Here is an 18042-nt window from a genome sequence, read left to right as displayed (position 1 = left end):
TTTTTTTTATTCCCCACCATAAATTAGTATGGAGCCATTAATTCATATACTGGGATCTCAGCGTAATCTTCCTAAAGTAGCAAACAACAGACTCGTTAGATGGGCACTAATAATCGGCTGCTATAACTACGACATATGTTACCAGAAAGGCGAAAACAACATACTAGCCGACTGCCTTTCTAGATTACCAAACGCTGAAACACAGCCATCAGAAATAGAGTGTGCAGTACATCGAATTGAGTCACGTCTTCTAGGAACCAGAATGGCAGATTTACATCTCTCTGAGGAATTTTTGAAAGAGACAACCAAGCAAGACGTCATACTATCAGAGGTTTTAAAACGTATAAAAACCGGTTGGAGAGAGATACACTTTACTAATGACGTTAAGCATTACTTCAAAAAGCGTAACGAACTTTCAATAGAAAATAAGATAATATTGTGGCAAGGCAGAGTGGTAATTCCAGAAAAACTACAACCTAAAGTCCTCGCATATCTCCATAGGGGGCATCCTGGAATATCAGCAATGAAGGCACTTGCACGGTTCTATGTTTGGTGGCCATCCATTGATGAAGACGTAGATCAATATGTCAAGAGATGCTGTAGATGCCAACAAAATAGACCTCATTGCCCTGAACTTCCAGTCTACTCGTGGTCTATTCCAGAGAAAGTATGGGAAAGGATCCATATCGATTTTGCAGGCCCTTTTGAAGGTACTTACTGGTTAGTCTTGAGCGATGCTTTGTCGAAATGGATAGAAATCAAACCTATGAAGAATATTACTACGTCGAAATTGTGTGCTGAGTTAGACGACATATTCTGCACTTTTGGTCTCCCAGAAATAATTGTATCTGATAACGGCCCACAGTTCACGTCATCCGAATTCAAACAATACTGTAAAAATCAAGGCATTTTGCATATTAGATCATCGCCTTACCATCCAAGAACCAATGGTCTCGCGGAACGCCTCGTGAGGACCTTTAAGTCAAGATTTGCGTCTGGCACAGAACCCCAACATCAGCGTTTACGAGAGTTTCTTTTCACGTACAGAATTACACCCCATAATACTACGGGCAAATCACCAGCAGAAGTCATGTTTGGACGTCAAATAAATACTTTATTGTCAAATATTCGACCAAGCAAAAGGAGAGAATTACAGTACAAGCAAGTGAAGGCCAATATTGAGGCCTCAATGGATAAGCCAAATTATACACCCGGCAATCTAGTATACCATAGAACCCGGCTTGAAAAGTCCTGGCAACCAGGAATTATAGCAGAGCGGAGACATCGTTACTCTTATACGATTTCAACACCTTCTGGAAACGTCATCAGGCGACACGCTGATCATATTCGACCTCGACTACCATCGCCTAATAACCCTCCAAATCACCATGAACCACCTCAAACCTCCTCGTCATACAAATCTCTTTCATCCCCCCCAACAGATATGTTTCGTACGCCCGATGCCACTTCAAGTCCTGGGCCGTCGCGAATCTCATCTGCCACTCCTAACTCCACCCTGATGAGCCCTCCACCTCAAACAGGAAACAACGAAAGCCTGTCCCCTGAACCAGATCCTACCCCTACACCTGCAAATTCACCTACGCAGCGCCGTAGTCAACGGGCAGCAAGACCACCTCGACGACTTATCGAAGAGATGTGATCAGGGATGGGGAGGGACGAATGTGATGATCTGGCCTCCTTTTGGCTCTTTGGTTTTATAACATTTAAATTCAATGTCATTATTCTTATGAATGTCAAACAAATGTATATACAAAATACATGCATGATTATTATATAAATTGAGTATATTTCAGTGGGCAACAAATAAATTCGACCAATCATAGCGTCGCATTGCGTATGTTTTGTCCCTCACGGAGGCACGCGTAGACCACTTCTATTATAGGATGCTATAGTGTGTCAAAGGTCTGTTTGATTTCAAACATAGGCAGAGAGAATCATACTATCTTTGTCTTACACTAATACTAGCACCCAAAAGAAAAGGATGAGTATATTTTTTTTGTTCCTATTTACTGACAAGATTTGGTTGACCCAGTATACCTTCTATGCGTGCTATGAGGCCTAATGTGATTGTCTTCACCAAAAGCCCCCTCTAGACTATGCGCGTACGATTGTGGAGGGGGCTAAAAAATACAATACCATTCTCCACAAACAGAAAGTACGGACCATTAAATTTTTGACGTTATTTTGAAATAACTGCCATGGGTGTGAGTGTCGGAGGTGGAAACATGGAAAGCGAATTAAACTACTGTGCTGTGGTGTACAGTAGTTAATTTGTGAACATGGAATTATATTACTAGCGGCTATATTCAGTCGTTTTGTGTACATAATGTGTAAAATAACGTGAAGTTCTCAACGTTGTAAGGTGATGATAAATTAACTTTGTGATGTGGGGTTGGGAGATCAAGAAGGAAACAGCAAAACAATAAAAATGGAAAAGCCTTTTCATAAGTGTAGGCTTTGCTTGAAACTTGGAGATTTCTGCTCCATATTTGAGCAAGATGAATCCATAAAATTATCAGAAATGGTTATGTCTTTTGCAAACATTCAGGTAAGAAACATAAATGAGACTAAATGCAACCACATTTCAATCACATATTTAATCAATTTCACACACACACACGCACAGGAATAATTAGCACTGATGCTGTACAAGAAGATAAACATTTTTGATGCCATTGCCTATTACCTATGTCACTGAAACTCGGGTCTTAGATTTAATAATAATATGTACATTTAATCATTAAATTATAGAAAAACACAAAGTATTTAGGTACTAGGAAAAACAGTATAGTTTGGTAAACAGTATGCTTGTTGCAGATTTTTGAAGGAGATGGCTTTTCTGATCGTGTCTGCACAACTTGCATAGAAAACTTGAGCACTGCATACTTGTTTAAACTCCAGTGTGAAAAAATTAATGCATTGCTGCAAAACCCACCAGGTATGTATTTAGAAAAAGAGTTAGTATTTAGGGAATGCAAATCGGTTAACTTAAATAATCAGTTTATCATAACTAAAATTATCAGTTATAACCGAATATTATGACATAATTTCTGAATCAATTATTGAAAACTCGAATAACTGGTTATGGTTATTTTCTGTTATTTATGACTTAAATTCTATGAATTGAGATATAATGACTACAAACAAAATCCTGCCTTTTTTGGCTGTGACTATAATTTATGTCATATGTGTACTTTAATAGGTAATTCGTTATGTACCAAATATATTATGTCTTTTTCTATGGAATATTTTGATTGAATATGATTTACAATATCATGTACAAGGTCATATTTTCACGTATTTTGTGCGTTTTATAAAAAACGAAGACAGTCACATTTCCTAATACTGTACCTTGTTTTCTCATTGTTTTTAATTATTTGATTGTAAATTTATAATCTTTTGTCGAAAATAACCTTAACATTATTTTTTGGGCATAACCATAACCAAAACCGTTTTTGAAGTTTGGCCAGTTATTGCATTCCCTAGTAGTATTGCATATTAAGTTTTTTTTTGGTGCCTGTGCCTTACATGATTTCTTTTAATTTGGTGATAACATTTAAAAGAGGCACCAAAGTAGTGATATCAATTGTTTGTAACATACATTCTGTTAATGCTCATTTACAGAAGAAACCTTAGACAAGCCAGAAGTTTTTGAATACAATGACTTTTTGAACAAAGAGTTTCATATGCATGCTAAATCCATGGAGGGTGAAAATGTCCAGAATGTCATTAAGGAAGAAACACATGTGGGTACAAGTTTGGATGTTAGTGATGAAACAGACAGTGATGTAGACTCTATCATATGCGTGTATTGTAACCAGTCTCACAGCAATCTGGGAGCACATTCATGCCGCGTAATATGCAGCATTGAGAACAATGAGCTGCAGCGCTCCAGTAGCAGTGAAACTCTGGTGGCAACAGATATTACTCCGTCAGACACGGCAAGGTTAATTACCACCACTCCGGAAAAACCCTTGCCTCTATTAATATCATGTGTCCTCTGTGATGACAAGTTTGACAAATATGAGTCTTATGTCTTACACTTCAACAAGTGCACCCTCAATGTCAAATTGCATCACATAGTTTGCCCCATCTGTCATGAGATTCATACAGAAAAGTTGGCATACTTAGAGCACCTGCGGGTTGCTCACTTTAAATGTGACCTTATAATAGACACAGACATAGATTGTGTGGACAGAGTCCCTCCAATGTTTGAAAAGACAAGCAAGCCAAAAGCTGTGCGCCGCCAGATAGGTTGGTCTATTGAAGACATATATCAAGAGATTGATTGCAAAAAGATTGAGGAAAATGAGACACCTAATTCAAGTCCCATGAAAGTACTAAATTTAAATGCGTGAGTGTAAACTCTCAAATGTTAGCATGGTGGGGTTCATTACATGGCTTATTGACTAACATTTGGATAACATGTAAGATTGAGCTTTTAAAGAATATGTTTTTGGTGAACTTTACTATTTTTTGGTGTTCTTCCTCTTAACTTTTAATATTAAGGGTGGATTTTCTTTTTGGGTCAATGAGGGCAGCTACCAGGTCCCGTGCTGCTACGAGAAAACGGTCTTAGAAGACCTTCCCTCGATTTCAAATTAATGAAGATTTGCTTTTACAGATTTTGAAAAAACATACAGGGTGCGAGAAAAAGGTCATTTTTGACAAACTTTTTTTTTGATGCCAATAGATCCCATTCCTATTGAGGATCAAAAGCTTAAAATTTCACGTTTTCTCCATAGTAAATGTATGCAAAAGTTTTTATTAATTTGTGGCTTTTTAGTACATTATCGAAAGTTGACCCCTAGGAAACTATTGATACTGGATAGGAATGGAATCGATTGGCATACAAAAATAGCATGTGAAAAATAAAAGTTTTAATTTTCATACAAATTGTATGGGAAAAGTTTTCCTCGATTTGTGGCTTTTCTAGCCGGAAAAAATCTTTTGGTTCCATACAAGCTTTTGATCCTCAATAGGAATGGGATCCATTGGCATAAAAAAAAAGTTCGTCAAAAATGACCTTTTTCTCGCAACCTGTATGTTTTTTTCAAAATCTGTAATAGCCAATCTTCATTAATTTGAAATCGAGGGAAGGTCTTCTAAGACCGTTTTCTCGTAGCAGCACGGGACCTGGTAGCTGCCACCATTTGTCTATTTAAGTCCCGAAAAAACATTCAGAGTAGTTCTGAAGTGGTCCACAAAAAAGCTATGCTGTAACAATTGTACTAGATCTGACAAAGATAACAAAAGCTAAGCAATTTTTGTTTTATACAGGACTTTTAGCAATCAGAGCACTCCGAAAAAAGTCAGCTTTCGTAAATTCTTCGAAACAAGCAAAGCTAAAACTTCAAACTATCTGCCTTTCCGAAAATATATCCAGAGTTACAGACTGAAGAAAAAAGTGAATAGCTACAGCCCAATCAAGGACAAACTGCAGGCTACTAGCCGCCTTAAGTGCTGGCATGATGAGGTGTCAGGTAAGCATGGCCTTAATTCATACATTTTGTAGCCAAATAGGGATGATTGATTACACATGTTGAATTTTATAACAAAATCTAGTAAAATAGATAGCAAATGAGCAATTTATCACACCACCACCACCAGCACCTGAAAGTTTCAAAATTTAAGTTTTTTTAACTTCCATAAACGATAAAAGTAAGGGTACCATTCGATTTCCTTGCATTTTACCCAAAAAAATATTGTATAGCAACTATATACATAAACGCAATATTTCACGGACAAAAACGCAATTTTCTTGTTTTGTCCATACTACAAGATGACTCAGTGACCTTGACGTCACGTTCACTTATCCTTTTGTGAGGGGCGTTTCGCGAGTGAAGTGCGACTGTCGGACTTTGACTATAATTTCTGACTTTTTTGTTGCTTTAATGCAATGGGTCCCATATAAACATTTGATCCTAAAAACAAACCCAATCGATTAAAAACAAACCCAATCGATAGATACCATAAATGAAAATTAGTCATGTAGCCTATTCATACATACTTATTTCATCTATTTCAGATACTGATTATAACTCACCCAGCGGAACTTCTGAGGATTCATGGAAATTGAAGCAGAATTTGATATGTACATGTAATAAAAATGTATTTATGTTGTCAGAATTTATACATGTAAGTATACCGTACAGCCAGTCAGTTTACATTTTTCGGCTTTATTACAAAGGAGTAAGGACCAAAAGTGTAAACATATCTTTGACGTCGACTGTACAGTAAGCTGCAGAGATAACTGACGATGCAGGAGGTCTGCATAGAAACTTGTTAGCAGGGGGATCACTGGATGAACTTTGAACTATGAACATAAACCCCTAATCCCTAATTCATAAGACAGCTATCCTTCGCCAGTTCAGTGGTGTACTTTAAACCTGTATAGGGTTTATGATTATGCCTTTATGAATTTTATTTCAGACCCAAACAGTGCAGACATCCTATGGCTACCTTTGGTCTGCATTAGATCAGTTTGGTGGTACACATACCCATGGCATTGCATTGCAATCAAAATTACTTAAATACGAGTATGATATGAGCTCAATTTGAAACCAAAAATGCTACAAATTTAATTTCTATGATTTGGTTACACCGACAAACACTACAGGACAAGTCAATCTAACCAAAAGTATAAATTGTTGCAGGACCGCGATCGGATCGTCGCCATGATAAACGAGCTCGGTGGAGTGGTGGCTGAGAACACCAAGATGGAGATGCTGGCGACGCACTTCATAGCCGTGCTGCCCAACGACACGTTCACCGGCATGATGGTGTGCGCCCTGTCCACGGGGAAATGGCTGCTACACATCAACTTCATATACGATAGTTTCCGGTCCAAGAAGTTTTTGAATGTATGTATAAAATCTCAAATCTCTGTCTTCCTAAAATTTTGATCGAATATGCTAAATGCGTAGCTAAAATTATTTAACCTTTTGGACGCCAATGACCGATATATACGCACCGCAGGTCCAACGCCAAAGACGTATTAATCGGTCATAGACCACAGAGCAACATAGACCTAGGTGCATATGCATAAAGTTAAATTTCAGTTTTGACACTTCGGTGACGTGGCGTCTGAGAGACAGCTTTTGTGTTTGACACGGCGTCGAAAAGATTAAAGTCAAATTAAATTTGTCAATATAGCTTCATTGCTAATTGTGTTATTCAGGAAAACATGTATGAATGGATGAAACATCCCAAAATTCTCGAGATCGACAACACAAGCGTCGAAGTGGCTAAGGCAGCTGTGTACTGGCACTTGGAGTTGCAGGCGCTAAGCGCTAAGTACCCGTTCGAGGGCAAGCAAATTGTACTAATCATGAAGAAGAAGTATAGACAATACTATCAGATGATATTCAAAACGTTGAAGGCAAAACCAATTACTTATGATCCAAGGTTGGTATGATTTAACAATTTATGTTGTATCATAACATTCATAACTTATATGTATAACATCTAATACCTTTAAACGAGCAATTCTTGTTTATTTATTTATTTATTTATATATATATATTTCGGGGATCTCGGAAACGGCTCTAACGATTTCGATGATATTTGTCCACGGATGATTTTATTATATCTTTTGCGGTACATATTCATGAAAAGAAATGTACTTTTATGTACTTATGTTTTTAAAAAATGTACTCGCACGGTTTTGGCATAGCGACATACAGGTCGTGGTCGTGCTGAGTAGATACTCCCTGGCACGACCACACTATATTTATGGTTAATTTAATGGTCAAATGAATACAAAACAAATGTACTCAAATTGTACTATCTACAAGCACATCAAAATGTGACAGTGGTACTGCAAAAATCGCTGTCATGATTAAAAAAGGTGAACCTAAGGGCTGATTTAGACGGCGCGCGAACTCGCATGCGACTTTCATTACATTGCGGGTTTTGATCCGCTGGTTGAAATGCACGTAACCAACAGTTCGCAATGTAACTAAATGTGGGATCATCTATGTAAAGGGACCTTATTGTCGATGGCGTTTACGCCGCACTGCGACGCGCAGCGTTGTATTTTGTATTTGTATCGGAGCATCGTTTATAATGGCGGAAGCGCCATCGACAATAAGGTCCCTTTTCATAGATAACGTCACAATTACAAAAGATTTGGGCGTTTGAAATCGTACTTTTATTGTTCATTACGATTTTTGTGCATAACAACTAACAAGATTAAATAAATAGACACAAGTTGTATGACAAATTATTTTTAATCAATAATTTATTTGTAGGTAAGGTACAAAAATTACAATAATTATATTAATGTGTGACAAGTAAAGAATCCCATAATCGGAAAATCTATGATGATTTAGAAACGAAAGTCCAAAACGTCAATGCTGTTTTGACTATGTATGCAGCTATTTAAAATCGTAGTTCGCAGATCTACCTGCATCAGTTACTTGTCACACAATAATATAATTATTGTAATTTTTGTACCATACCTACAAATAAATTATTGATTAAAAATAATTTGTTTTACATAGATGATCCCACATTTAGACATCATGCGCGCGCGAACTCTCATGCGATTTTAGTTACCAACGAACTGTAGGTTACGTGCATTTCAACCAGCCGATCAAAATCCGCAATGTAATGAAAGTCGCATGCGAGTTCGCGCGCCGTCTAAATCAGCCCTTAGGTTCACCTTTTTTAATCATGACAGCGATTTTTGCAGTACCACTGTCACATTTTGATGTGCTTGTAGATAGTAGTACAATTTGAGTACATTTGTTTTGTATTCATTTGACAATTAAATTAACCATAAATATAGTGTGGTCGTGCCAGGGAGTATCTACTCAGCACGACCACGACCTGTATGTCGCTATGCCAAAACCGTGCGAGTACATTTTTTAAAAACATAAGTACATAAAAGTACATTTCTTTTCATGACTATGTACCGCAAAAGAAATAATAAAATCATCCGTGGACGTGCTATATAGTACCACACGCTATACGGGGGTTTTCGGGGGCGAAAAATCGATCTAGCTAGGTCTTATCTCTGGGAAAACGCGCATTTTCGAGTCACCCAGATATTGTTTATAAAATAATAATATGTACCGCAACGCGACATTCTCTGCATTTAGCAACAAAGTTTCTGTACAACTAACTTGCGAATGTTTTACTTTTCTGACGCACATTAAAGACTCGAACCACGCATTCGCGAACGTATTAACCTTTTAACCGCCAGCAATTTTTGATCGAGCGTGCTCGTGTCGCCACCGACAGTAATTGTACTACGCAGAGTAAGGTTGGCATAGTTACGGGAGTTATAAATGTGCTGTAAAAACCAAATCAGATCTTTGTCTTATTTATCAGACTGTGGCGAAATGAGCTGGATATGTAATGTCTTATATATCAGACTCTAGCGGTTAAAGGGTTAATAAATACATTTTCACAACTGTTTGTTGTGACCCGCTTTCGTAAATAGGGATGATGACACATGTTGAATTTTATATCAAAATCTAATAAAATAGATAGCAAATGTGCAATTAATCACAATATTGTGGATATAAAAAAAAATATGGAAATAATACAAAAATACAGCACCTGAAAGTCTCTAAATTTAATAATTTTTAAAGTAAGGATACCCTTCGATTCCTCACATTTTATCCAAAATAAGATTGTATAGCAACTATAATAATATACATAAACGCAATATTTCACCGACAAAAACGCAATTTACTTGTTTTGTTCATACATTCAAGATGCGCTCTCAGTGACCTTGACGTCACGTTCACATGTCAATTTGTTCGGGGCGTTTCGCGAGTGAAAGTACGACTATCATTTCTGACTTTTGTATTGCTTTAATGCAATGGGTCCCATAGAGACATTTGATCCTAAAAACAAACCTGATTGATTGATACCATAAATGAAAATTTGTCATGTAGCTTAGAAACATGGGTAATTTGCAGAACGCCAGGCAGCTGTTGCACCGCCGACTACTGCTTCGTCGACATGAAGGTGATCCAGCGAGTGAAGTTGCGCTTCTTCGCGCGCCACAGCGTGCCCGTCTTCCCCTACCAGTACATCCTGGTGTACTTGTTGAGTCGCGGCCACGTCGCCGACGAGCACAAGTACTTGCTGCAGGAGTACCAGAGGATCCAGTCCGAGGACACGGTCGACTTATTCAATAATACTTGCTAAGCTCTTTTGTTGACATACCGAAAGGTATAAAATCGGAAGACTATTTGTTAGTCAATATGGGGCATTATCTATGAAAAGGGACCTTAATGTCGATGGCGCTTACGCTGCACAGCGTCGCGCGGCATTGTATTTATATCGGAACATCGTTAATAATGACGTAAGCGCCGTCGACAATAAGGTCCCTTTTTATAGATAACGTCACATATAGTTTCTATTGTGCGTAGGGTCATTGCGCTAGTTTTCGTCCACTTGACATATTAGCAAATAATATTTTTGATATTTAATTTGCTACTTGCGAAACAATTTTTATGTAGATAAATATATTGTTTTGATATTAAGGATTTCAAAAAGTCCAAATTTGTGCAGCAATGTAGGTTTATATTGAAATTTCGTCAAGTGGATAAAAACTAGAGCTGGACGAAAACTAACGCACCTACCCTATTTAGGTTTTCATTTGGCTGCTGCTGTCACTATTAATAGAGAAATGATAATACAATACAACATCATACGCGCACGGCGTACTACGACTACTACGAGTAGCATACCCCGTTGTGGGCTTCCATCTTAGCTTTATAACAAATAATTTTTTTCCATTTATATTTACTTATTTAGAGGTTATTACTTTGACATAAGAGAGGACATTTATATTCTTATATACTTAATTATGAAAAATATTAAATAAAAATGAAATAAAATGTAATATTGTTAAAACGTGTTTAATTTGAAAGGTTATTTACAACGCTTGTTGCATGCGGACGGGGTCTGTGTATCGCGCTGCGAGCTTTCTTTGAGCGGCGCGAGAGGCTGCTTGTCGCTCCCGTGGGCGACTTGTGGTGGCGGATGCGGAGAAGCCTTGTGGCCGCGTTTGATCTATAATAGTGTTATGCATTCCTGGTAAAACCATTGGTGTTTTTCAATGAACTATAACCCGTCTAAGTGAACTCTGCACGTACCTAATACTTACCAGCGACAGTGAAAGGGCCTCTCTGTTAACGTCATATTTTTAAAGGAAGTGCAGGTGCAGAGTTAGTATAGGCGGACTCAATCGAACAAGACATCGTCATAAACGCGGTAGATCGAATTGATTGTAGTTGGTACAAATGGAATCTAATGAAACGAATATGTAAGTCAACGAAGACAATCTGTTTTAGATTGCCATCTAAGCGAAACAATCCATTTTTAGGTTCGTCTAAGTAGGACCTATTTAGTAGGTATATCGTACCCTTGTGAATATCATCCAAACTGCTCCCATGGCCAGAATAGTGCCCACCATTCCCCAGATCTGGTCCGAGCTTGGGAAGTGCTGTGCCGCATCCATGCTCTCCACAGTACCATCGTCATATTGTATATTATCTACCTTGGAGTCGTGATTATCACCACAACTACAGCCTAAAATGGAGAAAAACATTTTAATGATAAAAATATATCTGAATAACCGTCAATTTTGACAAATGTTTTACTATGGTTTTACTCTACACATGCTCTACATGCTTTACGTCCATATCAAAAACCTTATACAAGTCGTAACTCTATGGTGTATATTTAAAGCAGAGTATTGATCAAAGAATATGTATAATACTCACTCTCACTAGTATTGATTTTGGAGGAGGCGTAGTAAGAAAAAAAATGGGCCCACCGAGTTCGACAGCTAAACTATATAGGGTGCATTGGGGTAAATGCGGGGTATTTTGGAAAATGGCAAATATCTACTAAACTAGAAACTTCATAATTTAGCAACACTACGCCATTGCAACGCATACGTTGCTACAGTAGAAAGTGTTTTTAATTTAGTAGATATTTGCCGTTTTCAAAATTACCCCGCTTTTGGATTTACCCCAATGGACCCTAGCGCAATACCGCACCATAATATGGTGACGTCCCACGGTAAAGGTACCTTATGGCCGTTGGCGCTTACGCTATTATTAACGCCGCTCCGCCGCCGCGCGCTATTATTATTGCGGCGCTATGCGACGTAAGCGCCAAGTGCCATAAGGTACCTTTTGCCGTGGAACGTCACATATGTTTGTTGTTAGAGTGGGTGCGGACAGAGAAGAGTCGTAGAATGTATTGGGTCCCATACATTTCACGACTCTTCTCTTTCCGCACCGAATCTATTGAATTAATTAGGTATCTGGGCTATGACCGCGGAAATCAAAGTTCGCAAATTGCGGGCATCTGTCTCTAATTACGCCTTCATTGGAGTAAAAGAGAAAGACCCCCGCAATTTGCGGCTTTCGGTTTTCGCGGTAGCCCCTCTGAAATAATCTTTTTTTTCCAACGATAAGTATCTACTTCAGGCAGTCAAAATCTAGGCACGAATTTTCAAATATATGTATACCTCTTCTACTGCTATCTAATATACTAATAACTCTGTTAATTAGGTTGGTTACCAGTTGTGCTAACCGGTTTACGGGTTGTGCTAGTGCTCTACTCTGGGGGCAGAAAATTGCAGTTATTTAATACTACTTTATATTACCTATGAACTTGTTTTTTTACCTATTGATGCTGGCTTTTTCCAGGCTGATGTTATGGTACTATGGTATCTACTTTATAACGGACATCTGGAATGACATCCTATAGGTACCTACCTACTGAAAGACTATAGTAGATCCAAACCATACGGACAATCGGGGTCGAAGTGACGGCGCGATTCGGGTAATGAATTAGGGATCATCCATTAATTACGTCACACGAATTTCTAGGTTTTTTTACCCCTCCCCCCCTCCTTGTCACCTTGGTCACATTTTGCAAACCCCTCCCCCCCCTGGTGTGAAGTCACATTTTAGGCAATTTTGTTTTCAACGAAATCGACAATATTAACTCGGCATTATTTTTTTAATAAAAAAATATTTTTGATATATAAATATTAGTAATTTTATAACACAACGAAAGTTACATCCAAAATCTCATTATTTAACTGTACAGCGAATAAAAAAATATAAATTAATCTTCGGTTACTGATGAAGTTAAAGTGACATCACAATGTTTGTGACTCCCCCCTCCCCCATGTCACAACATGTCACATTTTCGACCTCCTCCCTCTCCCTAAACGTGTGACGTAATTAATGGATGACCCCTTAGTGATTCACTAGATATGAAATAGTAAAGATATGTGACGTTTCACGGCAAAAGGTACCTTATGACGCCTGGGGCTTATGCTATTATTAACGCCGCTCCAATATTCAGCCGGGGCAATTTTGGTACCTTTTGCCGTGGAACGTCACATATCTTTTACTATTTCATATACACTGCATCTCTTATTCATTTTCCGAATCGCGCCGTGAGATAGAGATAGGACCATTAGGACCCTGGTCGTCCGTCTGTTTAGCGGTACCTATAGTAATCTAGGAATTATATACCTAGTACTTAACAAGGCAAGAAAAAAAACACTTCTATGGCTTTGTCTGGCAATTAACAAAAATAAATACTTATTTGATTTAGCACGATGTCGCTAATTGAAAAGAAGGAAATAAAATATTTTTTTATATACATAATAAATAACATCTCTGTAACTAAACCAAACCATTTAAGTACAACAAAGACAATAAGTTTAACGCTTGACAGGTCGGCCAATCGCGAACAAGTTGCACCGAGGAGCAAACCTGGTTTACTCGTAATACAGTACATTTCGGCAGATTCATTCAAGATCTGTGAAATGTATGTAAAATATTTAAATTCGTGCAATGATTGATCGGAGAGCATTTATTCTCGTATTTATAATTTATAAATACGTACACTCGTGCCAAGGCCTTACAAGATTGCTTACACTCGAATACAAGAAAATATTTTATAACGTTATGACCAAAACAAACAAAAACATCCTGTATAACCAACCACTTTTAAAAAACCACTTTACACACAATAATTTAAGTTTTTCAGCAAAAAAAGTTTAATATCAAAATGAAGACAAACAAAACCATTTAATTTGCTAAATTCAACATAGGTACCTAATACCTATCTACTTATACACTTACAAACTTTGTAATAATTTTAATTGATTCTAAGAAAAAATACTTTAAAAATAAGGAAAAGCTCCCAAACCGGGCACTTCCGCCGTAGACCCGCTTAAAAACTGCAGCTTCCTTGATACGTAAAGTCCGGCAAGCCATTTCCTTCAGTAGAAAAAGGGCGGCAAATTTGAAAAATGTACTCGCAATGAGTTTGCCTCCGTCACCCATAGAACAATGTAGATTTCTCGTCTTTTTCTTCTTAAAATTGGTTTGCCGGACTACACTTTACCTAGCCACTAAGTTTAAGACAACCTGTATTTCTTTATTGGTTTATCTAATGGTAATGATTAGCTTAAGTTAATAGTCTTAATAACGTACATTCATTCGTCGTGCTCCTAACTTAAAGTAAAAATACAAAAGAGACGACGAAAAAAAAGATGATAACAATTTTAGTAAGTAATCAGTAATTCGCTTTTGGATTGATCTTAGATCGAGGACAGAAAAATTCGCTTGGCGCTGACGCTTGCAGCGTCGACCGTTCTACATCAGATGTATCGGAGCCGCCGAGGTGCTCAAAAATATCTGAAACGTATTGGAATTTGTGAGCACCTTGTTAATCAGATATTGATGGCGACTGTACAAATCAGAGTTTGCCATAGAGCCTAGCGTAGTCTCCACAGTAGTAGCCCACCTCTAGGCACTTTTGGCAGTATTCTCTCTGGTGGTCCTTAGTCGTGGCTTCTCGTCTTATTTCCGCTGCTGTAAGATCACGCTAGAAAGAAAAATACATATACTTATTACCTAGTCGCGACATCATTCTGGAGACCAGGTTCCTCGCCATATGCATTAGGTACCTACGTGTAGTTGTAATTGCAAATTGGTGCAATAAGTGAAAGCGCTCCATCTAGCGGGGTCTTTCAGCTTTTATTTCATTAAATTGGGTACATACATGTACCTACTTGTATTAATATTGTATACTTTCAAAAAATGGTTGAATATATAAAGGTCCTTGAGTAACTTTTGTAATGTTTTATAAATTTTATATATATATCAAGAAACGAGCAGATCTTAATGTTGTTAATAAAAAGAAGGTACGAGTATGTTAAAACAAACTTTTTATTAGATACCTACTTATTTAACACGCATCACAAGTACCTATCACTCGTCACAGTCGTCACTGGTACAGAGGGCCTACCGCGAACCACGTTCGACGTGTTGCCTCTCTGTCGCACTTGTAAATTCGTACGTAAGTGTGACAGGGAGGCAACACGTCGAACGTGGTTCGCGGTAGGCCCTCTGTAAAGGTAATAAAATACGACACAGACAATGTGTCAATAGCACAGAACATTATTAAAGAGGTTAGAATGGCTATCGCGCGCAGTTAGTATCGGAACCGGTGTCGCCGCTCGTTCCTCTCCACATTTACTAACACTCGCGCAATGGTAGTAAAAACTTGTGTGCCTGGTGAATGGATACGCCTCTTTTACACAGATTTGATGTCTGGCTTCTTAATCTGAAGGTTAATGTGGCGCAAAAAGGCATGTTTACTTCGTTTTCGGTCAGCGCGGGCGAGTAGCATGCGAGCGTTTGCTCATAACCGGCGGCGACACGTACCCTGCTCGCATCGCCATTCTAACTTGTTCTGTGGTCAATAGCATGTACACTAGGTATCTTGTTGTATTGGCAAGGTCGTGTATAGGTACATATTTTTGGCACTTGGTCCGTGTCGATATTTAATACCTTGACTGTACGTAGACTACTAATAAGGCTTACAAATGTCCACTGTTAATAGTGTCACCATTGGTAGTTACGAAGGCTAGTGAGCGTTCAAAATGTGAAAAGAGTTAACTCACATTTATAGACGGGTCTAACGCGAAATTTATTCAATTACCTTTATTTTTATTTATTTTAGGTAATTGAATAAATTTCGCGTTAGACCCGTCTATAAATGTGAGTTAATATGTGTTCAAAACGCGAAGGTTTTAAATATTATAGTGAAAAGAGTTGTATAGAAACATACCCAGGTGTGCGGATAGACGAGCTGGTGGCAGCGCTTGCAGGCCTGGTAGTGGCTGGGCCAGCACAGGCGGCTGGTCCACACGATCTCGCAGGTGATGCAGAGGTACTCGCCGAACAGCGGCTTGTCGCTGCCGCGCGCCGGCGGCTCCATCCTCAAGGCTGCCGCCGCGCACAGGCAGCACATCCGCTCGAACAACTTCACATTACGGTCGCAGTGACGGCAACGCCGCCAGGTACTGTTCTGAGTAACGGAGAGAGAACCATTAAACGAGTAATACATTTAAAAAAGTACCGCAAGGTGACACCGGAATTGAATTCTACATTAATGTAAACCACAAAAAAGCTTTTTTTAAATATTTATGTACGACTTTTCATTTACTTATAATTTCTCATTCCTTATCGTTCATGTATTTAACCAGTAGGCTCATGAATCAATAAGATTAAATATACAGACCCATCACAACAACGCTCAATTCAGCGCGAGTACTCGAGTCTTTCACCACTCAACATGGAGCACATTTCAGCTTAACACTTCAAACACAAATAAAGAGAAAAACTAAAAAACAAAACACTACCTTAGAAAACAAGGAGCCCATTGTTAACAACCACACGATTCACCCAAAAAACCCGTCGGCATAGTCACTCCACCACGGGCCAATTTATATGATGCAAGTGTAAACAACTTGGGCGATTTGCTGACTTGATTGATAGTTGTGGATCATGTATTCATATTAAATTACCAAAGTAGGTACTCCGTCGATTCTCAAGCTTTCGCCTTGAAGGTAACACTAATATAATGTCAGCATGTTTGATAAATAAAATGTCGAGGTACCCACCTATGTTTACTTTTGTGAGCGAACAATCATCATCTCAAGATACATAGTTGCCTATTCGCCGAACTGCAAAATACTAATACAAATTGCGTTTTGTGATCCAGGCATAAGTTAGGTACGAGGAAAGGGGACGACGGCCGTTTCTCCATACAAACGTAGTCCTCTTTTACCTCTCTGGATATTTTAACATAATTGAAAATATTTTGACACAATTTGTTCACATTAACCTATGCCCCTAATTGTTTTTGATTATTGTAAAAATTAGAAGCGAATATTTTTTTTAATAATAAATAAGAAATTGAAAAAAAAAACTAACGTAGAGGGTTGGAGGGAGATGTGGTTGATATACAACAAATTGTGTTACAATATTTGCAATCATTTTAACATGTTGTTGTTGTCCTATATGCATGTTATATGCATGTTAATAATACAGAGGAAAATGAGGACTACGTTTGTATGAAAAGGCGATTTCGCGCGAGTTCTCCACTTTCGTCTTAATGTTTTTTTTTACAAGGGCTACATAGTCATAATAACTAATCATGGGATCTGCTGTAAACTATTTATCTATACGAGTACGTATCTTTGCTAGGTGAGCCGCTTATACATATAGGCCGGATGCGGCCTGCGAGCAGCGGGTTGCATGGGCTATCTAAAAAAGTAAATGTTAATATATGGATGGACGAGAAACCTCAAGCGATCGGTAGTCACCATCAGATATATAGGAGCGGCCAAGATGTTCACAATATCTGAACGCGCACTCTAACGCCGTTACAATATTTCCTATATTTGTGATCCGATATTTGTGAGCACCTTGGCCGCTAAAATATCTCTGATGGCGACTGTACCAACATTACATGTACCTCAACAAAAATATTCGGTAGCTATTCAATTACTTACTCGTCAGCCTTCATTTGCTTCACCCAACGTTAACTCAAAATGCTATGTATTAAATAGCATTTCGAAAGAGGTTTACTACATACACAGTTAAGTTTCTGAAACTAATTATGCGTCATATTCTTTTAGTAATTTATGTAATGTGCATGCTAAAGTCCCTG

At 38.2% G+C, this 18042-nt stretch overlaps 2 protein-coding genes and 1 long non-coding RNA gene across 3 annotated transcripts in view; 2 read left to right on the top strand and 1 right to left on the bottom strand.

Annotated features, from left to right (window-relative positions):
- Positions 1 to 18042, top strand: part of LOC134661441 (uncharacterized) — a 380476-nt gene that overhangs the window by 117795 nt on the left and 244639 nt on the right. The window lies entirely within an intron of this gene.
- LOC134661420 (uncharacterized) lies at positions 2321 to 10223 on the top strand. Its single transcript, XM_063517503.1, has 8 exons — positions 2321 to 2569; positions 2839 to 2959; positions 3646 to 4375; positions 5302 to 5504; positions 6050 to 6159; positions 6678 to 6884; positions 7202 to 7428; positions 9954 to 10223. Exons 1-8 carry the CDS (start codon positions 2450 to 2452, stop codon positions 10183 to 10185), a joined length of 1950 nt encoding a protein of 649 aa, XP_063373573.1. The 5' UTR covers positions 2321 to 2449; the 3' UTR covers positions 10186 to 10223.
- LOC134661642 (zinc finger CCHC domain-containing protein 24-like) lies at positions 14779 to 16986 on the bottom strand. Its single transcript, XM_063517790.1, has 3 exons — positions 16730 to 16986; positions 16156 to 16395; positions 14779 to 14907 (listed from the first exon to the last, which is right to left on the bottom strand). The coding sequence occupies exons 1-3, from the start codon at positions 16748 to 16750 to the stop codon at positions 14779 to 14781; spliced, it is 390 nt and encodes a 129-aa protein (XP_063373860.1). The 5' UTR covers positions 16751 to 16986.

The sequence above is a fragment of the Cydia amplana genome, chromosome Z (genome assembly GCF_948474715.1).
Source record: "Cydia amplana chromosome Z, ilCydAmpl1.1, whole genome shotgun sequence".
Classification (NCBI taxonomy): Eukaryota; Metazoa; Arthropoda; class Insecta; order Lepidoptera; family Tortricidae; genus Cydia; species Cydia amplana.
The sequence above is the reverse complement of the archived record's forward strand: the minus strand, read 5'-3'. Positions and strand labels throughout refer to the sequence as shown.